The 24775-nt window shown below is 41.8% G+C and overlaps 1 protein-coding gene across 1 annotated transcript in view; it reads right to left on the bottom strand.

Annotated features, from left to right (window-relative positions):
* The window catches only part of PCMTD1 (protein-L-isoaspartate (D-aspartate) O-methyltransferase domain containing 1), a 54660-nt gene extending 31563 nt beyond the window's left edge, over positions 1–23097 (bottom strand). The window contains exons 1-2 of the mRNA XM_063451398.1: positions 22904–23097; positions 5028–5460 (exon numbers count right to left, since the gene is read on the bottom strand). Of these exons, the coding sequence (XP_063307468.1) occupies positions 5028–5334 (307 nt within the window). The 5' untranslated portion in view covers positions 5335–5460; positions 22904–23097. The remainder of the gene's footprint in view (positions 1–5027; positions 5461–22903) is intronic.
* Positions 23098–24775: the final 1678 nt, after the last annotated feature.

Here is a 24775-nt window from a genome sequence, read left to right as displayed (position 1 = left end):
AATCTATCATCAATTAAACTGTGAACAGCTTTCTCTCCCCGCACCCTGATAATTCTCCTGAAACTGTTATCAAAACAAAACACTAAGCCCTCAGTGATTACTATCCTAGCAAATTACTTTTCTACCCTTACCTTTTTTTTTCCCCCTAATTTCTGATTGTAGCTCTGCAGCGAATATTTCATCTTAACCATCATTTAGTCCGTGACATTTCTACCAGACCGATCACTGATTTCTGCTACAATCCAATAACATGGTGTATTACAACTATTGTAACATTTAAAAACATTCATGATGATAGCATTTTAGCTAAAGTTATTGCACTGAATTAAAAAACAAAAACGCACCAGGATTGAGTACTACCCAACTCAGCATCATCTGATTTATAGCTACACTATATGACCAATCTTTGATTTCTATGAACTCTAATTTTCAATGCAAGTAAAGGTAGTATAGTGTGCAGCTCTATCATAGCCATTAGGCAGACAGCTAATTTGCTTGCTTGCCGCATAGCTTCCATTTCACCAAACAGCTCTCTAATCACTGTTAATATTTGTTGAACAGTGATTAATCTAGTATACACTACATATCGCCATGCTAGCGTAAGTGTATTTTATTGCTATAGATTTCTAGCACCGCCATTGATAAGTTGTGTAATATTATGACACAATTTTAACACATTCGCGTGTCAAATATTTTACCATGGTGTCATAAAACAACTTTCATTAGTGAGCTATTATAGCCTTAATTACATATATTTAAGGTGTATTTCTTTATTCTTTGAGTCCCAGTTGGATCTCTTTTCATGATTCATTAAAATTTAAGTCTTATCATTAATGACAATTTCACCATCATAGTATTCAATTTTTTCTGTATACTAAGTGTTGCATCCTCCATTCACTTTTTTTTTTTTTTTGTTAGGCGACAAATAACTCTTGGTCTGTCTGAGGACAAACCTCTGAGTTTCAGTGCCCTATGAGCTCTATCAACGTGTATGTGTGTGTCTGCTGGCTTATCCAGTACCAGGTTGAAGAGCTCTCCGGGGATCAGATGGATTCTCAGAGATGGATCCTCCTGGTCGTTTTCGGGTAGGCCACAAAACCTCAGGTTATTGCGCAGCCCCTGTTAATGTCGTCAAGGGACCTTTGAAGCGCTGAAAGGTAAGAGTTTTGGCTCCCCATGGATTGTTGCAGAGATTGTATATGAGTTTGCAGGGCGTCTGTCATCTCCGAGCACTTCGACCCAGTCCTTCATGTGGCATATATCAGAGCTGATGGCGTCCATTTTGGCCTGGAAGGAGGCTTCTATTTTTCAAAGCATGTTGGCGATGTCCTGTTTAGAGGGCAGGTTTCGGAGGATGGTCCTCAGTTCCCCCTATGATGGTGGGCCAGAGCCTTTGGAGCCCTCTGGGCTATATGGAGGGGAGCTAGAGTGTGGTGAGTCCGGCGCCATATTGGGGCCTGCCAGGCCCAAGTTTTGGTCCGCATTCTCACAGAAATATTTAGGGAGGGCTCCAGATTTCCCCGCTGGGATCTTACCCGAGGCATGTTGGGAGGCAGTGGACCTTTTAGGGGGTCACATTTTTTATTGTGGGGCCCGGTGGATGTGGATATGTGACTCTGTTAGGCGGAGCTGTGTTAGAATGCGTCCATTGAGCTCTGTGATTAGCTCCACCCTCTTCCTTACCTTTTGTGTCACTATACCCCACTCCCTCTAGCATGTAAGCTCTTTGAGCAGGACCCTGAAACCCTCTGTTCCTGTTTGTCCAACTCGTCTGGTTACAAATATGTGTGTTAGTCCGCCCATTGTACAGCGCTGCGGAATTTGTTGGCACTTTAAAAACAATAATTTAAGTAACTTTTTTGCTTTTTGGAGGAGTCTGACATGTTTGGGTAGAAAATGTAGACAGGGGGAACCACGGCAGTCTAACCTCTTGCTTTAGAATGACAGGGAGAGACAGTGAGAAACCACTGCTGCCCATGCCTCCATTCTCAACAGCAATAAACAAACATCTAGGTTTGAAGGACATATTTATACATGACATGTTGCAGTAAAATAAAGTATTAACATTTAATATAAATGAAAAAAAACTTATTTAAAGCAATCAAAAAAAAAAAAAAAATCACTTATGGGTATGCCACGCTACAGAAATGCAGTACGACTCTTTGAATTGATATCAAATAATAACTATAAAATCAGCACAAACCATAACATCTGCCTATATAATTTATGTTCATGTTTATGTATCATTGCTACATTTAGCCAAATACATTTCTCACCAAGCTCTTGGGGTATATGCATAATTACATAAAGCAGGTTTGTGATCAGTCAGTATGTTTATAAATTTAATATGCAGTTCAAGTTAAGATGGACATGCCAAGCACCATAAACACCTATGGCACCTGCATATGTTATACTGAAGAAGAAAAGAGAAAATCATCCCTCAGCTGCAGCTATACCCATAATCCCATTCATGATGTCACATGGGGAAGCTATGCTTTTGCCAATTAGTATAGGACCCTTATATAATGTGAATATATTGTACATAAGCCATAATACAGTCTTTCAAATAAATACATTTGTTTGTAGTGTGTTTCATGTATGTCATTTCATGAGTACCGGACCACATTATCCTGTAAAAGAGTTGGTCCTAAAAGAATTTATATTTGTAGTCAAGTAATGTTAGTTCATTTTTTTTTTTGGGCATTTTACAGCATCATATTCCTAATGTAGTTGTAACAGTTTAAACTCCAGCTGGAGGAGTGTTTTTTAAATAGCAGAAAGCAGGAGATCCCCTTATTTGGGGAACTGAATTCCACCAGCGACATGTTCCTATATAGATTGGGAAATTCTATTTGTTAAATTACATATATAAACAAAACACATAGCTTACAAAGCTGGCTAAGCACTTTCATAGTAGATTAGATAAATGATGATGCCATTTGTTTTCTGAATAAAAACAATTCATCCATTTACTGACAAATCAATAAATCAAAACAAAGTCCTTTTCTGAATGTTCATTAAATGTGTGAGTGGATTTGAGCTGTGGTTGTAATGGTTTAAAGCCAAATACCTAATTTCCATTTGAGACACGTGACATCAACTGCAGCTTATAGTTTTAAATACTGTTAGATCCATGACAAGATTTTAGGCAAATTTCTTTATATCATGAAATGACTGGCATAACCTTGCCATTACGCCTTTTCTCCTTTCCTTTTTGTAAACCTGCCTGTAGGAGTTTTCTGATACTGTCCTCATTGTTTTGCCCTCTAAGAGAACGTTTCTTGATAAAGACCTAATTGAAGGTCAGAACTTGGCTGTTTATGTTCTGACTATCCAAATATATCTGCCAACATTTGTACCTTGAGTGCATTAATCACATTGCTTTTTACATGTATGTATGTATGGGGTTTGCCAGTCTCAGGTCCAGCTGTGCATCTGGTTTCATATATATTAGGAGTACAGATTCCTTCCTTCCTGATTACAAATTAGTGAATGTGTACGTGTCTGTCAGTGTATGTCTCCTCTGTGTGTAAATATGTCTGCCAGAAAGTGTGTGCCGTGTGTGTGTTTTAGTATTCTGTGTCTAAATGTTTGTGTCCGTATCCTCTGTGTGTAACTATGCATGTATTATATTTTCATTTTGTGACTTTTATACTTCAAATTAATAGTTCATACACTTCTCCTTACATACACAATATTCACACTTTTCTTTCTTTTAAAATTATTTATTACCTTTAATAAGACTTGCTCTCCAATATAGTCTACACCAGCGGTTCCCAAACTGTGTACCAGGGCGCCGCAAGATATTTTCCCAGTGCTATGATCTTATGATCATAGCACTTGGAACGTGCCTCCGTCCCCAGCCGGCTCTGCAGGACTGGAGGGGAGATCAGATCTCTCTCTCCAGCCCGCTTGCAGTGTACTGCTAGCAGCCAGCAGGGGAGGGAGATGGGATCCGGAGAAGTGCTAACCTACAGTTCCACCAAGTTCTCCTCTTGCGAGCTCGGAGCATTGCCACGGTTACAATAGCAACACTCAGAATCTCGCGAGAGTGAACTTTAGCAGCTCCTGAGCTTGCTAGAGTTCACTCACCACTGGAACCACCAGGGATTGCAGAAAAAGGTAAGCAGGGAGGGGGGGGGATATGAAAAGTATTATTTTAATAATAAAAATAAAATACATGATATATTTATGAATTTGCCCTCCCACAGACCCCACAATAACTCCCCCCCACCCAAACACTTTACCCCCACAAACACACAATTATCCCCCCTATACACACACATTGCCCCCCCATGCACACAAACTGTACCCCTCACACGACCTGCCCCTATATCCTTCTACAGCCCCTATCCCAGCAGATCCCAGGTAAGTTGTTAAACTGTTCTTAAACAGTTTTACTACTTACTCCAGGAGGGTACTATGGCACCATAACCACTGAAAAGTGCAGTAGTGGTTATTGTGCCTGGATTGTTTCTTTAAATAATTTACCAGTGACCCTCCAAGATTAGGTTTTGGATCTGCGCTTGAACGGGAAGCATTTCTGCCGAACAGGGGCCCAGTATACAACCTAAAAAATGTATTGACTTGGAAAAATATTAAAATATTAACGGCGCCTTGAACCTAAAAAGTTTGAGAACCACTGGTCTTCACCGTGAATTTGGAATTTAAAATCAAAATAAATTACTTTTTAGAAGAAGGGTTACTTGGGATTTTTTTAGGCCAGCAGGGGTACTTCTGAGTAAATACAGGAGAAACACTGCTCCAGAAAACCCAATTTTAAATCGCTCCAATTAAAAAATATATATATATCTTATTTCCCTTGGATTCTTAGCACCTTAACCACAACATAAGTAAACTTGCTACACTGCCCTGGCTGTCATCGGTCAAGTCTGGTTACCTTTTGATAGTTCAGCTCTGTGGCAGGCAATCCACAGATTTGTAAAGCAACCTTTAAATGCAATTATTGAAAACACAAATTAACATGTTATGTTTACTATAAAGTTATAAAAGGTAAATTATTTTACCTAAAATTAAGCCCACCATTGTACTTAAATATCCTGTTCCACTTCCGAGATTAAGAAATGACAATCCTGGTTGAAGCTGCAGAGCTTCCATAACTTCAGAATAAATACAGGGAGCCGATAAGTGTATGTTTCCATGTTTCCAAGCCAAATCCTTGTAGGCATTGTCCCTATATCCCTCCAGGTAATATTCTCCACGATCAATTGCCCGGAAGGCTTGCTCCACCTTTTCAGTACGTATATATTGTGCCTCTTTAAGATTATCAATTAAATCGTCATTGTCTTCTCCAGCACTCACTGCTCCTCCCATGGTATGAATTAGGCTTTAAATAATAAGGTAACACATTAGCAGAGGGCAGGAGAATGTTTCAATAGATCACCAACTTGAGTCAATTTCCTTTTAGCAGGTAATCGGTGCACCTGCAATACATGCATCCTGTACAAGAAACAAAATGCAAACGTTTTAGGTTTCACAGACATAGATAGAACATCAGCAAACAAATTATCTTAAAGAGCAAGACAATTGTAGCAGATTTTAACTGGAATGGAAAAAAATAGGGGGGGGGGGGGGGAGAAGAGTAGGGTGCTTATTTAGAAAATCAGTTTGGTATTAATTCAAGCAGAATTTTTAGCCACCAACTAATTGTTAATATACTTTCAGACTAATAACCCTTTGTAAAATATATCTTTGTGAAAGTGGTCGTACATTGCCAGGACGGCAATTGTTCAGTGCATGCCTGCCATTGAACATCCTTTTCATTAAGACATAGCTTTTGCTTTAGTTCGCACTAGTAAGGCAATCCTGTGCTGCTGATGGCTGCTCCTTGCACCAAATTCAACATGGCACCAAACCACAGCTTTAGGATGCCCTTTGCCAAAGGGCAGCACTGGAGGTTTGCATGAGTCGTAGTACATGCATTTCACGTACAAGGTAATTCATTGATGCCTCAGGGACAAGGCAGTCTAGCAATACCCTGACTGAGGTTGCCCCAGTTATCTATTCACTATGATGGCCCATGCAGCAGGGCTGGAGGTAGCTTCTGCACCTGGCATATCACTGTAGTACAGTAGGTGTGAAAAGCCCCGATCTTAAAATATAAAAAATGATTTAAATTTAAAAAGAAACAATGCTAAAGGCTGTGAAGACAATATTAATTACCCTAATAGGCTTATAGGACAACCAAATTACTCAACCTTCTATGACAGTCTACAATAATGTCCAGAACCCCAAAACTATATTATTTTCCAATAATAAATCCATCACGATTACATATTTCATGTATAAAAGCTTGGTTCCAAAAGACAGTGCTCAGAATTTCATCTTGGTTCTATGTTCAAAACAATGACTCTGAAATGGTCTTCTTTAAAAATAAAGCGGAATAAAACATTCTAAGCCAACATTATCACTGTCAGAGATAAAAGGAAGAGGCTTCTGTTTATGATGCCTTAATGTACTTTAACATGAACTTTATGCTCACGCCATGAAGTTCCCATCTGCTCTAATATATATATATATATATATATATATATATATATATATATATATATATTAATATATTATATATATATTTTTTTTTTTCACAAAGCTTACTTTGAAGAAAGCCATAAATTAGGACTTGACAAATCCCAGGCGCCAGGTCGCCATGTTAAATAATATTTTGCCCTGGCACCTGGTATTGGTCACCCCATTCTTTGTCGCGGAATTATAACCTAACTCCTAACTTTTTGGGCAGGCTCCTAGATTCCAAGCAAATTTGTCAAGCCCTGCCATACATACAAGACCCTGAGGAGGCATGCAAAGGTAGTGTGGGGGGTGTGTAGGAAAGAGTGATAGGGTGGGGCTGTGTGTGGTCAGCAGTAAGTGATTGGCAGGTTAGGGGGTATAAATAGGAGTCAAGTTCTGTACTCCGCCCACCCACCCCTAGCCTCTGTGAAGTTAAGGTATAGTTTATTACAGACGTGCTCACTGAGCCAAAGGTTGTTAGTATGGTGTTTTGGTGGAAGGCCATGTTTTGTGTCCAGTGTTGGGTGGGACAAGGGCCCAGATGAGTTCCGAGGTCACAGATAATTGATAGGCAAGGACGGGTATGTTTATGGAACATTGTTATGTTGTTTGATGTTCAAATTATTAAAGATTATATATATTTGATACAAAGTATTGGTAATATCGTTTGGTGAAATATTTAATAAAAAGCTGTGGAATATTTTCACCAGCCATGTCTCATTATTGGGATGTAAAGGGGGTATAATAAAGGGGCACTACACACAACTCCCCACTACGTGCACACATGTTAAAGGGAAACTCCAGTGCCAGGAAAACAATCATTTACCTGAGACCCTGCCGATGTCCCTCGGCGGTGGTTTCGGGTCGGCGTCGCTCCTCCCTGTAATCACGTCAGCCGGTGGGCGAGACTGATCCCGCCCGCCAGCTGAGGAAACCTAATTTGCGTGCGTGGCACGCGCATTAGGTCTCCCCATAGGAAAGCATTGAAACGATCTTCAATGCTTTCCTACAGGGAATTGAGCGACGCTGGAGGTCCTCACACAGCGTGAGGACGTCCAGTGACACTCTAGCAAAGAAAATCTTTGCTATAAACGCGGAAGTGCCCTCTAGTGGCTGTCTAGTAGACCGCCACTAGAGGTGGAGTTAACCCTGCAAGGTAATTAAAAAAACTGCAATAATTACAGTTGCAGGGTTAAGAGTAGTGGGAGTTGGCACCCAAACCACTCCACTGAGCAGAAGTGGTCTGGGTGCCTGGAGTGTCCCTTTTAATGACTCCATTCACAAAACCACTGTCTAGCAGCTTAGGGTGCAGTTTTATCTATCTAATCTAAAGAATGGAACTATTGTTAGGTACCGTATATACTCGAGTATAAGCCGACCCGAATATAAGCCGAGGCCCCTAATTTTATCCCAAAAAACTGGGAAAACTTATTGACTCGAGTATAAGACTAGGGTGGGAAATGCAGCAGCTACTGGTAAATTTCTAAATAAAATTAGATCCTAAAAAAAATATATTAATTGAATATTTATTTACAGTGTGTGTATAATGAATGCAGTGTGTGTGTATGAGTGCAGTGTGTGTGTGCATGAATGCAGTGTGTGTGTGTGAATGCAGTGTGTGAATGCAGTGTGTGCAGGGCCGGTGCAAGGATATTTGCCGCCGTAGGCAAAAAAAAATTTGCCGCCCCCTCCCCCCCCCCATATGTCCTGACTTCCCCTCCTCCTCCCTCAGTGGTCCTTACCTCCCCACCCCCGTGTTCCTTCACCCCCCCCCCAGTGGTCCTGACTCACCCCTCCCCTAGTGGTCCTTATCCCACCCCCTCCCTCTCATAGTGGTCCTTATCCCCCTTCTCCCTCCCATAGTGGTCCATATACCCCCCCCCCTCCCTCCCATAGTGGTCCATATACCCCCCCCTCTCTCCCATAGTGGTCCATATACCCCCCCCCCCCCTCCCATAGTGGTCCATATACCCCCCCTCCCTCCCATAGTGGTCCTTATACCCCCCCTCCCTCCCATAGTGGTCCTTATACCCCCCCTCCCTCCCATAGTGGTCCTTATACCCCCCCTCCCTCCCATAGTGGTCCTTATACCCCCCCTCCCTCCCATAGTGGTCCTTATACCCCCCCTCCCTCCCATAGTGGTCCTTATACCCCCCCTCCCTCCCATAGTGGTCCTTATACCCCCCCTCCCTCCCATAGTGGTCCTTATACCCCCCCTCCCTCCCATAGTGGTCCTTATACCCCCCCTCCCTCCCATAGTGGTCCTTATACCCCCCCTCCCTCCCATAGTGGTCCTTATACCCCCCCTCCCTCCCATAGTGGTCCTTATACCCCCCCTCCCTCCCATAGTGGTCCTTATACCCCCCCTCCCTCCCATAGTGGTCCTTATACCCCCCCCCCATCCCTCGCATAGTGGTCCTTATACCCCCCCCCATCCCTCGCATAGTGGTCCTTATACCCCCCCCCTCCCTCGCATAGTGGTCCTTATACCCCCCCCCTCCCATAGTGGTCCTTATACCCCCCCCCCTCCCATAGTGGTCCTTATACCCCCCCCCCCTCCCATAGTGGTCCTTATACCCCTTTTTTTGTTATTATTTCTTATTTTATTTATATATTTTTTTTTCGTCCCCCCTCCCTGCTTGATATATGGCAGGGAGGGGGGCTCTCCTTCCCTGGTGGTCCAGTGGCAGTTCAGTGGGGAGGAGAGGGGGGCTGGCAGAGCTGTAACTTGCCTTTCCTGCAGCTCCTGTCAGCTCTCTCCTCCTCTGCGCCGTCCGTTCTGCTCTTCTGTCAGCTTACACTGTAAGTCTCGCGAGAGCCGCGGCTCTCGCGAGATTTACACTGGGAGCTGACCGAGGTGCTGACCGGACGGCGCAGAGGAGGAGAGAGCTGACAGGAGCTGCAGGAAAGGTAAGTACAGCTCTGCCAGCCCCCCTCTCCCCCAGTCTGTATTATGGCAATGCAAATTGCCATAATACAGACCTTGACTCGAGTATAAGCCGAGTTGGGGTTTTTCAGCCCAAAAAATGGGCTGAAAAACTCGGCTTATACTCTAGTATATACGGTAATTGAATTCATATTTAATAAATTTGAAATCTAGAATTGTGTGACAAATCTGTCTGTTTGGGTAGAGCTCACCACAACAAAACTAAACTCTAGAGACATTTTTGACAACCTCCTCTCTCTGTACTTTCACATTAATGCCTGGTAACACCTCTATTGGCAGTCACTTAGAAGGCCACCAGAGGTGCTTCCTGGGTCAGTGCTGCTAGTGTTCAACGTCTCTGCGTTCTGCATGGAGGCACTGAATCTACCCATAGAGAAGCATTGATTTAATTAATCTCTATGAGGAGATGCTGATTAGCGCTGCTTGGAGTTTTTGCCACACATGCGCAATAGCCTCCTGGAAAAATTGTGACAAATACCTTTTCAAAGGGAGGCAAGGTGAGACGAGGACATGAATAGCAATTTAACCTCTATAGTGCCAGGAATACAGGTGACACTTCATGGTTCCTTTAACCCGTAAAAGCCTTTATACCCATTTAAAGTTTACATTAATGGGTTAAAACAGGACCACTGCATCGAGATGAACTAGTATGTGCCTTTCGTGGTCCTTTAAATTTTTTTTTTATTTTTTTTTTAAATAAATAGATGTCAGATTCAGCCAGAGTGTCCATATAAGAAAAGTATTTTTGGTATTTATACCCTCAAGGAGCAAGCCTATTTTATTTACTCGTTGTGCTTATAGCAGAACTATCACTTCTAAAGAAATGTCAGATCGGTATTACCTCAACCCCGTATATCCTATTTGAAGCCATCACAGGGGTCAGTGCAAAAAAAAACAAACAAAAAAAAAAAACATTTACATATGCAGCAAAACGACACCCAATGAAACATCCTCACCCTCAGAACCTCTGGGAGCGTTCACACACATTCTGGTATTTGCAGAGAAATGCAATACAAGTAGGCTCTCCTTCAATGTTGTACGCAGGCCAGTGGCGTACATACCCTGCGACTGGTTGCCCACCACCATGTGTTGTGGCCCTGGCCCGCGCGGTAAAACCACCGGGGCCACACGTGAAGGGGCCCATGCTGTTAGGGCCACCCGATGGCTATGGATTTCCAGGGGGGAGATTACATCAGACGCTGGGAGGAAGTGACTGCCCCGGTCACTCCTCCCAGCTATAAGATCGAGCCGCGCGGAAGAGAGGAGGGAGTCAAAGTGGGAACTCTGACTTCTATTAGGCCGAGCCACCACTGGACCCCAGGGAAGTCACCCTCCTGCATCTAAAAGGTAGGAAACAGGAGGGTGACTAAAATATTTTGTATGTGTGTGTTTGTATGAATGTTTGTCTGTCTGTATATAGATATGTCTATGCGCTCAGCAGTGATGCTGGAATATGACGTCACTAAGAGGTGCGTGAGGGAGCTGAGCAGGAAGATTACTGCTCCCTCAGCACCCGCACAACAGCCGCTCAGCCCAGCGGCCCCACTGGACCCCAGGGAGATAGAGGGACTCCATGCCAGCAATCCCAAAGGTAGGGAGGCTGGGTGGAGTGGAAAAATAATATCAAATAAAAATATCAGTGTTAGTGAATGAGTACCTCTGTGTCAAGGTTTGTGTCACTGCGTGTGTGTGTGCCAGTGTGTTTGTATGTGTATGTGTCTGTATTTGTGTGTCAGATACACACACACACACACACACACACACACACACCAGCACATACAAACACAACTTGACACAGATACACACTGTCAAGGTGTGTGGATCTGTGTGCTACTATGTGCGTATGTATATGCATCTGTGTGTCAAATTCATACACACTGACACATACAAACATAGATACACACTGTGTGTCAAGGTGTATATATGTGTGCCACTACATGCCTGTGTGTGTGTGTGTGTCAGATACACACAAACACCATCACATAAAAAAATAGTATAGTAAAATATTTGCGCCGTTTTTTGTATGTTGATACACTAGACCAAACTGGTCTGAGGGCGGAGCTACCCATAAGTGATGCTGCCATGATTAGATAGGCAATCTAATTTGTAAAGTGACCAGGCAAGGCTATCGCATTGATAATGCATCAAATAAGTATCCTGCACAACTCCTTGGATTTGGAATGTAAAGTGCTGGTAGCATCGCAAATGCAGACACTCAGACACTCCTTAAGGAGAAATTAAAAATACAGAAATCTGTAGTTAAATCCCCAAAGGAAACACTCCACAAACAAATCCCCAACTAGACCATGAATTCATAGATATTTAAACTGTGGTTCACTTGAGGATTCAATTACATAAGTCCTCCTTTTGAGATCCACCTACAGGTTTGTGCAGGATCTATTGCTTTGATAAATAGCCAGGAAGGCTATTTGGAGGCTACTTATTTTGGGGCATTTTAACTACGTACTTATAAAATTAAACTATCTCATAAAAGACACACCAACAAATCTTTGGTGCCTTTCGACCCATTTTTTTTTTTTAACAAATTTTTGTTTGTGGCATTAATTTTTTCATAAGTACGTGCAGTCTGTTCTGTAAAAAAGATGTAATAACACCTACATTGTAATTAGCTATATCTCCACAGTACAGCAATAACATTCATGTTCACCCTTTTATGGTTTTTGTGATGTTGCAGCACCAAAAAAAATAAAAAAAATAAAAATTCTTGCCCATTCTAAAAATGTAGAATGTTGATGCTTGGTCTAAATCACATGTTAGGGCTCCTTACCAGTACTCTATAAAGGATTATCATTTGATAAAGTAAAACATACTATTTCACTACATTAATACTTACAATATATGCGATTAGGACTGGATTGGTGAGTGTCTACAGTTAGAAATTACACTAGTCTAAGCCAGGCTTCGCAGTCTACAGAATATTGGAGGTAGGCATTACTTACACCAATAATAATTATATACTGCCGTCATATTTCCAATCCCTAAACCTTTTTTTACCTACCGCCCACTAATGCATCTTTTTGGTTGAAAAAATGTCCTTACCGCCCACCAGTTTTCGCGCAAATGCGGAATATTTTTTAGAAAGGAGGGTGTTTTACAAAAAATAAATGTACGTACATTTATCTTTTTATTTCTACTTAATGCAGGTTTATAAGGTTTTTAACTTTATAAAGTTTAATGAGAAAACAATAAAGTAAATTGAAATTACCTTTACTAGTGATTAATGAGATCCTTGAGGTTGATGCTGCGAGACTAAATATTTGATATCTGGTTCGATTTTCGTAAGGAACAAACGAAGGTCTCTTTCAGTGATATTCAGATGACTTCTCTGTTTGCGCATAATATGATTTCTCATTTGTGCGCCAGCTCATCTCCTCTCCCTCCTCAATTCCCCTCCCCACCTTTTTTTTCCCCCTTTTTTCTATTTTTTAACCTTCCTTGTAGCAATGCCCAGTAGGAAGGCTGAGCTAGGTAGCCCACTTACTATATAGTCCACTATAACAGACAGACACACGTACAAGACACAGACACACACACGACATACATACAAAGACACACACACACACACGACATACATACAAAGACACACACACACACGACATACATACAAAGACACACACACACACGACATACATACAAAGACACACACACACACACACACAATACATACAAAGACACACACACAATACATACAAAGACACACACACACACACATATTTAAGTAACCCTCCTGTTTCCTACCTTTTAGATTCAGGAGGGTGACTTTCCCTGGGGTCCAGTGGTGGCTCAGGTGGGTGGGAGTCAGAGTTCCCACTCTGACTCCCTGGTCTTCCTCCCGCGCGGGCTGATAGCTGGGAGGAGTGACGTGCAGTCACTTCCTCCCAGCTCTGCGATGTTATCACAGGGGGCCCGGTCGCGCTGTTAAAGCGCCCAGCGCTGACCGGGCCCCCTCACAATCCACATCCATCGGGTGGCCCTGACAGCATGGGCCACCCGATGGACCCCTCCATATGCGGCCTCGGCGGTTTGCCGCGCGGGCCGGGGCCGCAAATTGTCACGGCGGTACCCAGTCGCAGGGGTACCGCCGGCTCGCACCCGCCCGCCCAGTCGTCAGGTCGTCAAAACCTGGAAATCCCTACCGCCCACCTGAAATCCTAAAACGCCCACTAGTGGGCGGTAGGGACCAGGTTGACGACCCATGCCCTAAACGAACTGTAGTTCAATCCTAATGCTCCACCATCAGAGAAACTCCCACCAAAGGGTCTTCCTTACAGTACAGTGCACAAAGAATTTTCACTTTGGGTACTTTTAACAGCTTATTTCTTGTGGTGAAATAAATTTAATCCTAGCTAACACGGGAGAGTATCACGTATAGATACTGGGTGGAAAATCTGTTCAAGAGAGATCCATAATATGTATGTATGTTAGTTTTGCCAAACTGCTTAATTACAATGGAATGCAGCAAGTTTCATGGTTTCCAGTATATAAATAGTTATGACAACTTTTTTTCCACTCTATAGCATGAACTGCGAAATAATTTAGTAAACTGCATTATGTCTCTCTTTCTACTTTATTTTACAAACCAATACAGTATACATGCATATAGCATTACACTGCAGATAGAGAGAGAATTATTGATATAAACTTCATCAAGTGGAATATCCAAGGATGCATAAAAATTCATGGTCTTGGAATACAAGGGAGCAACATCTTACAGTTCAGTTAATTAAATGGAAGGCAAGAAGTTATACCAGACCCTAGCTCATAGTTCACACCATCTCAGACAATCAGTCAAGTGGGACGAAGATGGGCAGGCCAGTCAAAAAAAAAAAGTATATACATGACATCTGCCACAACACCTTAGCCAGCTCAATAAATGGCGGACCACACACAGAGCACTAATACAAGGCTCTTATCACACATTTTATTTGTTTATGCTTTTTATTGTCTGAAGAGGTCTTTGTGACAGAATGTTTATAGTGCATCATGATGGGAAACTTCTAGAGGAGATCTCATTGCTGAAGAGCATGTGATTTGCCTTCTTGATAATTTTGTAAGGGAGGGAATACGGTGTTAATGTTATACACTATGGTCTATGAATAGAGTAAGGAGCACACCAAAAATCTTTATAAATATGAAAAAAACTTTATTTACATGGGTATATACTCTAGGTCTGTCTCTTTAAATATTATCCACAGAAATACAAAGTCATGCTATAATAAAGCATTTACCAAAAAAGCATATGTATAAAGACACATATGAACACGCAATGCGTGGTATATAAATGAAAGAGATATCATGCAAACAGACCACTATAGTATTAAGTATGAACAAACCCCAAACATATAAAAAAATGCAAAAAAACATACCAAGATAAGTGAGAAGCAGGAACAGAGTCAATCAAAAAAAAAAAAAACAACGTTTCAGCTGAAGAGCCTTTGTCAAGGGAGCACACTATGGTCTATGCCAGGTGCCGGCAACTCATGACACGCAAGGTGTGAAATAGCCCATCTCATTCATAGCCATAGCCAGGTCCCAGTAAGACAACTGGGGGGTGGCATTTTGCAGCTCTTTTTTTTTTTTTTTAACCAGTTTGCTTGATATTGTTTTAACTTCCTGCTAATGTCGACTGAGTGATCACCACTAACTATGCTTGGGGTGCACAGTGAGGGATAGCCCAGTTCCCAGGAAAGTCTTCCTTCTGCAAATGGTAATTAAAACAAGGTTGGTGGCTAAAACAGCTGTATTGTGAACGTGTGTGGAACATTATGTGTATTTAGCAATGTGATTTGGATGTATGTAGTATTGTGAGTGTCTATTAGTGTGTTAAAGTATTTAACTGTAGGTGTGCCTAGTAGTTTGTTTTGGGTTGAGTATGCCTGCCAGTGTGCCTTGGTGTCTATGTATGCATGTGTCTGTTGGTGAGCACACATGAGACATACACACAGCCCTATATGAAGCAACCCCTACACACAAATGCTACAAACAGCCCACATCCAAACACGCACAAACTCAGCTTTATGGGCATTCTTCCTCCCCCCCCCCCCCCCCACCACCACCGACACTACTGCTCCAACACTACCCACGAACACACAACCATATAAGCATCCCCCTACACACACACACACACACACACACACACACACACACACACGACATGCTAACAACACACACAGCCCCAAACAAACATACACTGCCCAAAACACAATAATACAAACTGCTAATGCAGTAATACCCAGGACATACTTGAAAACGAGAGAAATCTCAATGCATCTTTCCTGGTAAAATATTTTATAAATAAATAATGCAGAGTGGTGAAACTACCAAGGTCGCAGATTTAACTCAAGTTAGCATTTATGTTCCTTAACTAAATTATATATATAGATATGCCATAACATTTAATGTGTAAAACCCAGGCAAAAATAGTGGTAGCAAAGCAATGTTTATTTTGTGGTGGAGTTTCTAGTAACACCCCTGCTCATGCACATACACAATAACTCACACAGCCCACATACATACTTCAAAGCAGCAACCGCACCCATATATAAAACACAATCAAAATATGGCAACACACACTTTAGTCATAAAACAAATATATAGGACGAGTACTTCAGCGGAATTCCAAGTCTTCTTCTGGTATTGCTAAACGTTTGCCTACCCCTGGTAAATGCCATCTTTGTTTTCTCTCCTTTATGGTGCCAAACCTAAAAAGACTTGTTTTCCTATTAAAAGTGTGATTTTAAATAAAGAAATCTGTGTGAAAATGCCTTAAGTGTATTTGCATATTTACTCCTGTAGTATCTGGTAACAGGTTAAGGACATGCTTCAGTTTGTTTTGTACAAAAAGATACTATAATCACCAAAACAACTTTAGCTTAGTGAAGCAGTTTTGGTATATAGATCATGTCCCTGCAGTCGCATTGCTGAATTCTCTGCCATTTAGGAGTTAAATTACTTTTGTTTCTGTTTGTGCAGTCCTAGACACACCACCCTACATGTGTCTTACACAGCCTTCATAAACACTTCCTGTGAAGAGTGATCTAATGTTTGCACTTCCTTTATTGCACATGCTGCTTAATTTAGAATGTCTTATCTCCTGCTCTGTTAATAGCTTGTTAGACGCTGCAGGAGCCTCCTATTTGTGATTTAAGTTCAATTTACCGAGCAGGAGATAAAACCATCTTATATTAAGTTACATCTTACTGAACCTTCAGGGAGGTTGTTTAAACAAAGTGGTTTAACTCCTAAATGGCATGGAATAGAGCAGTGAGCCTGCAGGAGCATAATCTACATACCAAAACTGCTTAATTAAGCTACCGTTGTTTGTTGACTAAAGTGTCCCTTTAAGGACAACAGATGTTTCCTGCAAGTGTGTTCAACAGCAAATTCCAGCTCTCATTTATTGCATCAACACATACTAAATACCTAAGGACAAAAACAAGCTTTAAAATTTGATGTGACATTTATACAGATAAATACTTATTAAAAAAAAAAAAAAAAATACAAAACAATAGGCAAAGTCTTGGCAATGTGTGCCTTTAGTGCAGCTTAGAAAAAATATTTCAAAATAAATAAATTTGTCCTAGCTTACAGAGTACATCATATGCCTAGGATTGCATTTTATTTTTGGTATGTAAAAGCAACAAAATACAAGGAGTAAAATATAATTTCAATGTGGAACGATTTTGGAACTTGGTATGTCTGTCTTCAAAGTTTAACCCCTTAAGGACACATGACATGTGTGACATGTCATGATTCCCTTTTATTCCAGAAGTTTGGTCCTTAAGGGGTTAAGGACTGAGCCAAATGTACATGTTTTGATCCAAAGAAAACGTAAACAAAACTTGGAATTTGACTATATGTCTGTTCAACCATAATGCACCGCTTTCATATTAAGTGCATCCACACTTATTATATATCATTTTATTCAGAAGAAATAGGGCTTTCATTTAACATCAAATCATCAAATATTTAGCTATGGAACATAATTTAATATTAATAAAATATAAAAAAAAAGTCAGAAATTAAATTGTGTTATTCTTTTTAGTTCTGCATGACATTTTCACTGTGAATGTCATAATACGGTTTGCTTTTACTGCAATAAAATACACATATTTGTATATAGCAATGTCTCACGTGTAAAACAGTACCCCCTATGTACAGGTTTTATAGTGTTTTGGGAAGTTACAGGGTCAAATATAGCATGTTACATTTTTCAGTAGCCACTTAGTCACAAACACTGGCCAAAGTTAGCGTTAATATTTGTTTGTGTGTGAAAAATGCAAAAAAATAAACTAAATTTGCACGCTAATTTTGGCCAGTGTTTGTGACTAAGTGGCTGCTAAAAAAGACTGGACATACCCCATTAGCAATACCTTGGGTTGTCTACTTTTGAAAATGGTATGCCATCATGGGAGAAATTCGCATTCTTGGGCTACCACACGGTCTCAAAGGCAATGTAACCAATCTGGCGAATTTCAATGTGAAAAAAATGAAACACAAGCTTTATATTCGACTAACTTTTGAAAACACCAAAAACCTGTACACGAGGGGTACTGTTATACTCAGGAGACTTCACTGAACACAAATATTAGTGTCACAACAATATCGTCAGTGTAAGTGCCGTTTGTGTGTGAAAAATGCAAAAAAACTTCACTTTCACTGATATCGTTATAATACATTTTACTGTTTTGAAACACTAATATTTGTCTTCATCGAAGTCTCCCGAGTAAAACAGAGTCTTGTAAAGTTCCAGGGCTAAATATAGTGCTAGCAAATTAAATTATCTGAACTTTCTGGCTGGGTTATCAAATCTAATATATATCTCACAAAATACAGTTAGAACGAAATTACACATACATACATATACATATATTCTAAGTATATATTATTTAATTTTAAACGGTTTTAAAACTTTTTTTCAGGCAGTAGGGGGACTACCCGTCATTCCAGGCACTCCCTCTGCTGGCACTGCTATGGACCACTATTCCATCCATGAGACAGTGAGGTTCTCGCAAGGACCTCACGATCACATGGCCCATGAGGGCCGGATCGGCAGCAGGGGTACTCCCTGGCATGTCAGGAAAGTCCCCCTATCACAATCGCCAGCGTGGGATCAGTAGTGAGCAGGAAAGTAAAGAGGATGACGTGGACGTCGTTAAGGGGTTAATAACCATCACAGAAAACAAAATAGCCACCCAAAACTATATATTTATATAAAGTAGAAATCTCAGGCTATTTACCAAAGAGCAATTTGACACTTTATTTGTTGCCATTACATTGCCAATATCTGCTAAGTATTGTAGTAGAACAGTTTTTTGACGTCATCAGAAGTGGTAGCCTGAGCCAATCACAATGCTTCCCCATAGGATTGGCTGAGACTAACAAAGAGGCAGATCGGGGCAGAGCCAGCATGATTCAAACACAGCCCTGGCCAATCAGCATCTCCTCATAGAGATTAATTGAATCAATGAATCTCTATGAGGAAAGTTCAGTGTCTGCATGCAGAGGGAGGAGATACTGAATCAAAGGATGCTGTGCACAGTGCTGCCCTGTGCTCTGCTGACAGCAGATCTGAGTGGATGGAGTCATATTATGCCTCCATCAACTCCGAAGTCCCTCTGGTTCACTCTGAGTGACTGCAACTGGAGGTGTTCCTAGCTTTCAATGTAAACACTGTATTTTCTTAGAAAATACAGTGTTTACATGAGAGAGGCTGCAGGGAGCTATAGTTCTCACCTGAACAACCTCATTAAAATGAAGTTGTTCAGGTGACTATAGTGTCCCTTTAAAATCAAGTACCTAATATCGTGCAAGTCCCCCTCATGTTGCCAAACAGCTCTGATGCGTCATGGCATCGATGCCACAAGACCTCCAAAGGTGTCCTGTGGTATCTGGAATGAAGACATTAAAAGCAGATCCTTTAAGTCCTGCAAGATGTGAGGTGGGGCCTCCATGGATCAGATTTCTTGGTTCAGTACATCCCACAGATGCTCAATCGGACTGAGATTTGAATTTTTTGAGCCAAAGGCAACACCTTTAACTCCTCAAAACATCCATGAACAATTTTTTTTGCAGTGTGCACTATCCTGCTGAAACAGGCCACTACACGATATATGAAGGTTAAGACAGGAGCACTCACTTGGATTTTCAATAGTGTATTCAAAGCATCAAACACAAATCTACATCGTTTCAACCCTTCAGGGTCTTTATCAAACCTTCTTATTTACCGGCCTTATATTTTTCTTATTTTAAGATAAAAGGCAGTGTTTACATTGCTGCCTAGTAAGACCTCTAGTGGCAGTCATTCAGATGGTCACTAGAGGTGCTTCCTATTTCAGCTCTGCATGAAGACACTGAACGCTCCCCATAGAGATTCATTGATGAAGAAATGCAGATGGGCGCAGAGGGGTGTTTTGCTGCACATGGGAAAGCTTTGGATTGGCTTAGATCATCAAGATTTAGTATTCAGTCATTGAAGCTTGGACAGCCACAGCAAGACCAGAATAATGAGGAGAAAAGGCAAGTAAAGCTCCCCTTTTCAAACCCTTAATGAGGGTGGGAGGGGCAGGTACCTAAATGTTGAACAAGTAGCTATAGTGTTAGGAATACATGTTTGCATTCCTAACTTTATAGAGTTCCCGTAAAGTGACACTTCCAGAAACAAAATAAAAATGTTCTCTTTACCCCTATTATGGCTCAAGGAGATCTCCTGTACCTGAACACAGCTATCAGGACTTTGCTCCCACGCTGCGTTTCTCTTTCACTCCATGAGGACGCTGTGTCGGAGCGCAACCCGCCGGGCTGCACGGTCGGTTCAATCACCCACGCCGACCGCTCACATTCATATGAACAGCACCTCTGTTCACACAAACGCCACTTACCCGATGAAGAAGGAAGAACTCCATGCATACGAACGCCACCGCTGTTCATGCGAACGCTACTCACCTATACTGCAGACAGAACTCCGTTCATACGGACGCAGGCTCCCAAACACAGCAAGAACAGAAGTTTGTTTGTGAGAACACCGCTGCTTTCACGTGCGACCACACAGAAAGTAGAACTTCAGAAGAATCAAAGGGTCCGCGCACCGACACAAAGCCTTTTAAATGTACAGGAAGTGGAGACCAGGGTGGAACCTCAATTAACAACACCACCCACCCTTCACTCTTAGCTCAGTTGTACTGTGCACCTGATTGTGTTAAGACCTTCAGAGACTTTAGTGTTGTATCCTGATTTTTACCCTTGCCTGTATCATCACTTCTGAACCTGTGCCACCTGTCCTGACCTTTGGCTTCCCCAACTATTCTCTTCGCCTGATCCTTTGGTACTGTAAACTTGGTTCATTGTCTTCAGCATTTATCTGCATCTTGGGCCCCGTCCACTAAACGGTGTTCCCGACAACAGCTCTTTATAGCAGTGCTTTTTCATTGAAGACTTTCAAATAATTAAAATATTCATGTTTGGGCGTTGCCTAACACTGTTAACGCTTCTCATAGAGAAGCACCGGATTCAGTGCTTATGTGTGAGATGCATCCTAATGGCGGAATGTAGCAAAATTATTTATGCACTGTATATCTAATGTTTTTCTATAAGCACTGGATTTGATCTCACATGATCTCACAAGAGGAGTTACTGCATGAAGGAGATTGCCCAGTGCTAGATTACCAGTGAGTTTAATGATAGCCTTTTGTTTGATAAGGGGCCTAAAATTTCAAATAAACACTAAACAAAATAAAATATATTTTTATTGTTTGAATGTTCTTTAACCCCTTAAGGACACATGACGTGTGACATGTCATGATTCCCTTTTATTCCAGAAGTTTGGTCCTTAAGGGGTTAAAGTAAAAAATGGGATTCCTTTGGGAGTGATCATACACTTACTTTACTACTGCCCCTACCTCAAAAGTGCTGCTATTGCCGGAAGACCACTCCAAATCCCTCTCTCTGCACAGCAATTGGCCCTGCATAGGTACACATTCCTCAAGCAAAGAACGTAGACTTGCTGGCTTTACAGACAGGAAAAATGGAGTAACATTGGTCACTTGCTATGAGAATATATGTGATGAGGAATTCACTCCTCACCACAGACCTATACTGCTAGCATCGGGAACTATATGCTATGAAAGAATAGACAGGTGAGAGAGTAAACATATTGTTTTAAAGCAGATTACATTATAATCTATAGATTTGTCAAAATGGTTTAAAAATGTGGTTTGTAGACATTAAAGAGAAACTAAAGTCACCCAAACCACTTTATCGCAATGAATTGGTCTGGGTGCAGGGACCCTGTCCTTTTAACCCTGCATGTAAACAGTTTTTTTTTTTATAAACCACAATGTTTACATTGCAGGGTCAAATCCACCCATAGTGGCTCTCTTCAAGACAGCCGTTAGAGGCACTTTTGCTGCCCGACAGAGTAAAACACGGTCATGTCACTCTGAATCAAATAGGAAAGCATTGCATACAATGCTTTTCTTTGAGGAAGCCTGGATATGTTATGCACATCAGGTCTCCAGTGGCAAGTAGGTGATTGGATTATCACTGGAATTGGCCAGCAGCACTGAGGTAGCATGGCAAGTGGACACCACGCACCATCAACACTGTAGCATGCTTGGTGTGTTACTTATCATATCTTCATCAGGCAGGATCCATGGAAAGAAATGTACCTTTTCCAAGCCAGTTTTGGGAACGGGGAGTAAGAGAGTAACAGCTCTCAATCAGTGACACTCCGCACTTCAAGATCGGCGCTGGAGACAATTTTAGGCTTATGGATTAAGCCCTTGAGGTAAGAGTGGGCCCTCCTAGCGCCATGTCAGCTTCATTTAGATGAAGGTCCTAAGCTGCTCCAAGCTGTCCCTTTAAGAAACATTATTCCTATTAATAAAAAAACTTTTTGTAATAGGCTAAGGATCTATGTAGACACTTTTCCCATATCCAGAGACACATTTGTCAAAATATTTGTAAATACTACCTCCTAGCACACCTGATTTTTTTTTTTTAAACATCAAATTCAAGAATGTACTAGCTAAAACAAAAAAAAAAATAAATAAACAAATCCACAAGTAAATTGCAAGCCCATTTACCAAGACTAACATTATACAAGATCATTACAGTCGGTAGCAATTCGGCACTCACAGAAGGAAGGCATGAAACACGGCATGTACAGAGCACAAGCGAGAAACAAAGGACTACATGCGTGGCATTTACTGAGGGTGGGCATTAGCCATGGCAGTGATGGCACTCACAAACAGGACTGAGGCAGGCCATGATCGGGCCGGTTAATCAGAGTGGGGATCGAGCTGCTCAGGTCGGCCCGAGTGACAAGGGAAGACCCCCTTTAACTAACTCCAGCGCGACACAAGGGAAAACGTCGCCACTTGAAGACCAGCTGCCACCCCAGCAACTCACCGTAAGAGGCCAGGCAGCGGGACAGTGGGCACTGCCTGTATTCTGCCACTGGACAGGCGGCTGTACAGGAAAGGGGGGAAGGGGGGGCAGCAGGTAGCCGAGGAGGCGAGATGGAGGCCTCCGTCCTCCGGTCGGGGTTATTTGTTTTGATCTGTGCGGAGGATTGTGGGAGGAGGGGGGCTGAACAGCTGAGAGCATGTAAACAGAGCAGCAGCGTGACCAGCCGCCCGTCCGGCCAATCGCAGAGCGAGGATGGTCCTGGCGGTGACGTCGGCGGCGGGGGACGTGGGCGGGGCTAGATGTGGTCAAGTCATCTGATAGGTCAGAGGCATAGCCGCGCCGCTATTGGATATTGCCAGTTCCCATCCAGCATGTGAACATGTGATGACACGGCTGACGTGCGTGTTGCTGTGGTACAAGTGGGAGGGTACATTGAGGCTTGTCATATAAGTGGATATAATGTTACTCCTGGAAAGAAAGCTAGGAAGGAAATGTGTTTCTAGGTGTTCTGATCTCTATGCAAGAAAAGAATAGAGTTCTAGAGTTAATTTCACATAATATTGCTTTACTAGTCATAGGCTTGGATAGTCATGCTGGTATTGTTAAATTATTTCAGGAAAGCACACACAACAACACCACCAACAAAAACAGGAAGGCTGCAGTCACCTAACTGCAATACATTATAAGGGTAGTGCTGGGACCAAATGATACAGTGTCCAGCGAGTTCATCAAACGCCAGCTTTAAAGTGGCACTGTCACCGTCTGGGGACTTTGCCATATTTACAGATATATAAATAATTCACAAATGTATAAATAATAATAATATAGAAGTACCCACGAGACCACAAGAGACACAGCAAATTCCCTGCCGTCACTGGGGACATGTGTTGGGATTGACTCTTACATTCCTCCCTGAGTCTAAGAAAGTCAGCTAAAGTCAGTGTTAATTTTGGCGTCAAAGTTCAATTTAGTTTTAGTCATAGTCTTTCGACTAAAAAGACATTTTAGTTTTAGTCATATTTTAGTCATCTGAATTGTTTTAGTTTTAGTTAACTAAATCTCCCGTAGATTTTAGTTGACTAAAATCTAATGGGTTTATTTAAAGCCTCTCTTTTGTCTCTTACCCAGCCCCTCTGTGTGTTTTTTGTGTCCTCCCAACCCCTCTAGGTGTCTCTCCCCCAAGCCCTGGTCTGTCTCTTCTGCCCCTTCTACTTCCCCTCTGTGCAGTGTTAATTTCAGCTGCAAATTTCAATTTAGTTTTAGTGATAGTTTTTTGACTAAAAAGTCATTTTAGTTGTATTTTATTTTAGTCATCTGAATTATTTTAGTTTTAGTCTAGTTTTAGACGACTAAATCTAAAAATTGTTAGTTGACTAAAATTGTTACACTGGTGGGGGAGTAATACAGAGACAAGAAACTTGGTTAGCGGGTTTGAACCACTTTGCGACCCACCAGGAGAGCGCTTTTTGAAGGGAATGTTCCTGAGACTAAGGGGAACAAACGCTACCTAAGAGCCAGGCAGAGCACCCCATACTGTGGCCGCAGGAGCTCCTGAAAGTTGACCGGTAAAAGCACCAAATGCCGTGGAACTATTTTGGGCATTCTACCACGTGTGCGGCCGGTCAGGACTTTAACGGTGGCGTTTCCCCTACACTGCATGGATCTGAGTGCTATTTGGAGTACCTGGGCGCTCAGATCAGGGCTATAAAACAATGTATTATTTGTGGGGTTATTTTATGTTTTTATTATGTTTATGGGTATTTTTATGTTTGTTTGCCTCTCTGTTCCTGGGAGATAATTAACTTACCGGTCTTTAACACAATTATCTCCCAGGCCCAGAGATTCCTGGCAGGGGCTTGTGGTGAAGACAAC

The sequence above is a fragment of the Pelobates fuscus genome, chromosome 4 (genome assembly GCF_036172605.1).
Source record: "Pelobates fuscus isolate aPelFus1 chromosome 4, aPelFus1.pri, whole genome shotgun sequence".
Taxonomy (NCBI): Eukaryota; Metazoa; Chordata; class Amphibia; order Anura; family Pelobatidae; genus Pelobates; species Pelobates fuscus.
The sequence above is the reverse complement of the archived record's forward strand: the minus strand, read 5'-3'. Positions and strand labels throughout refer to the sequence as shown.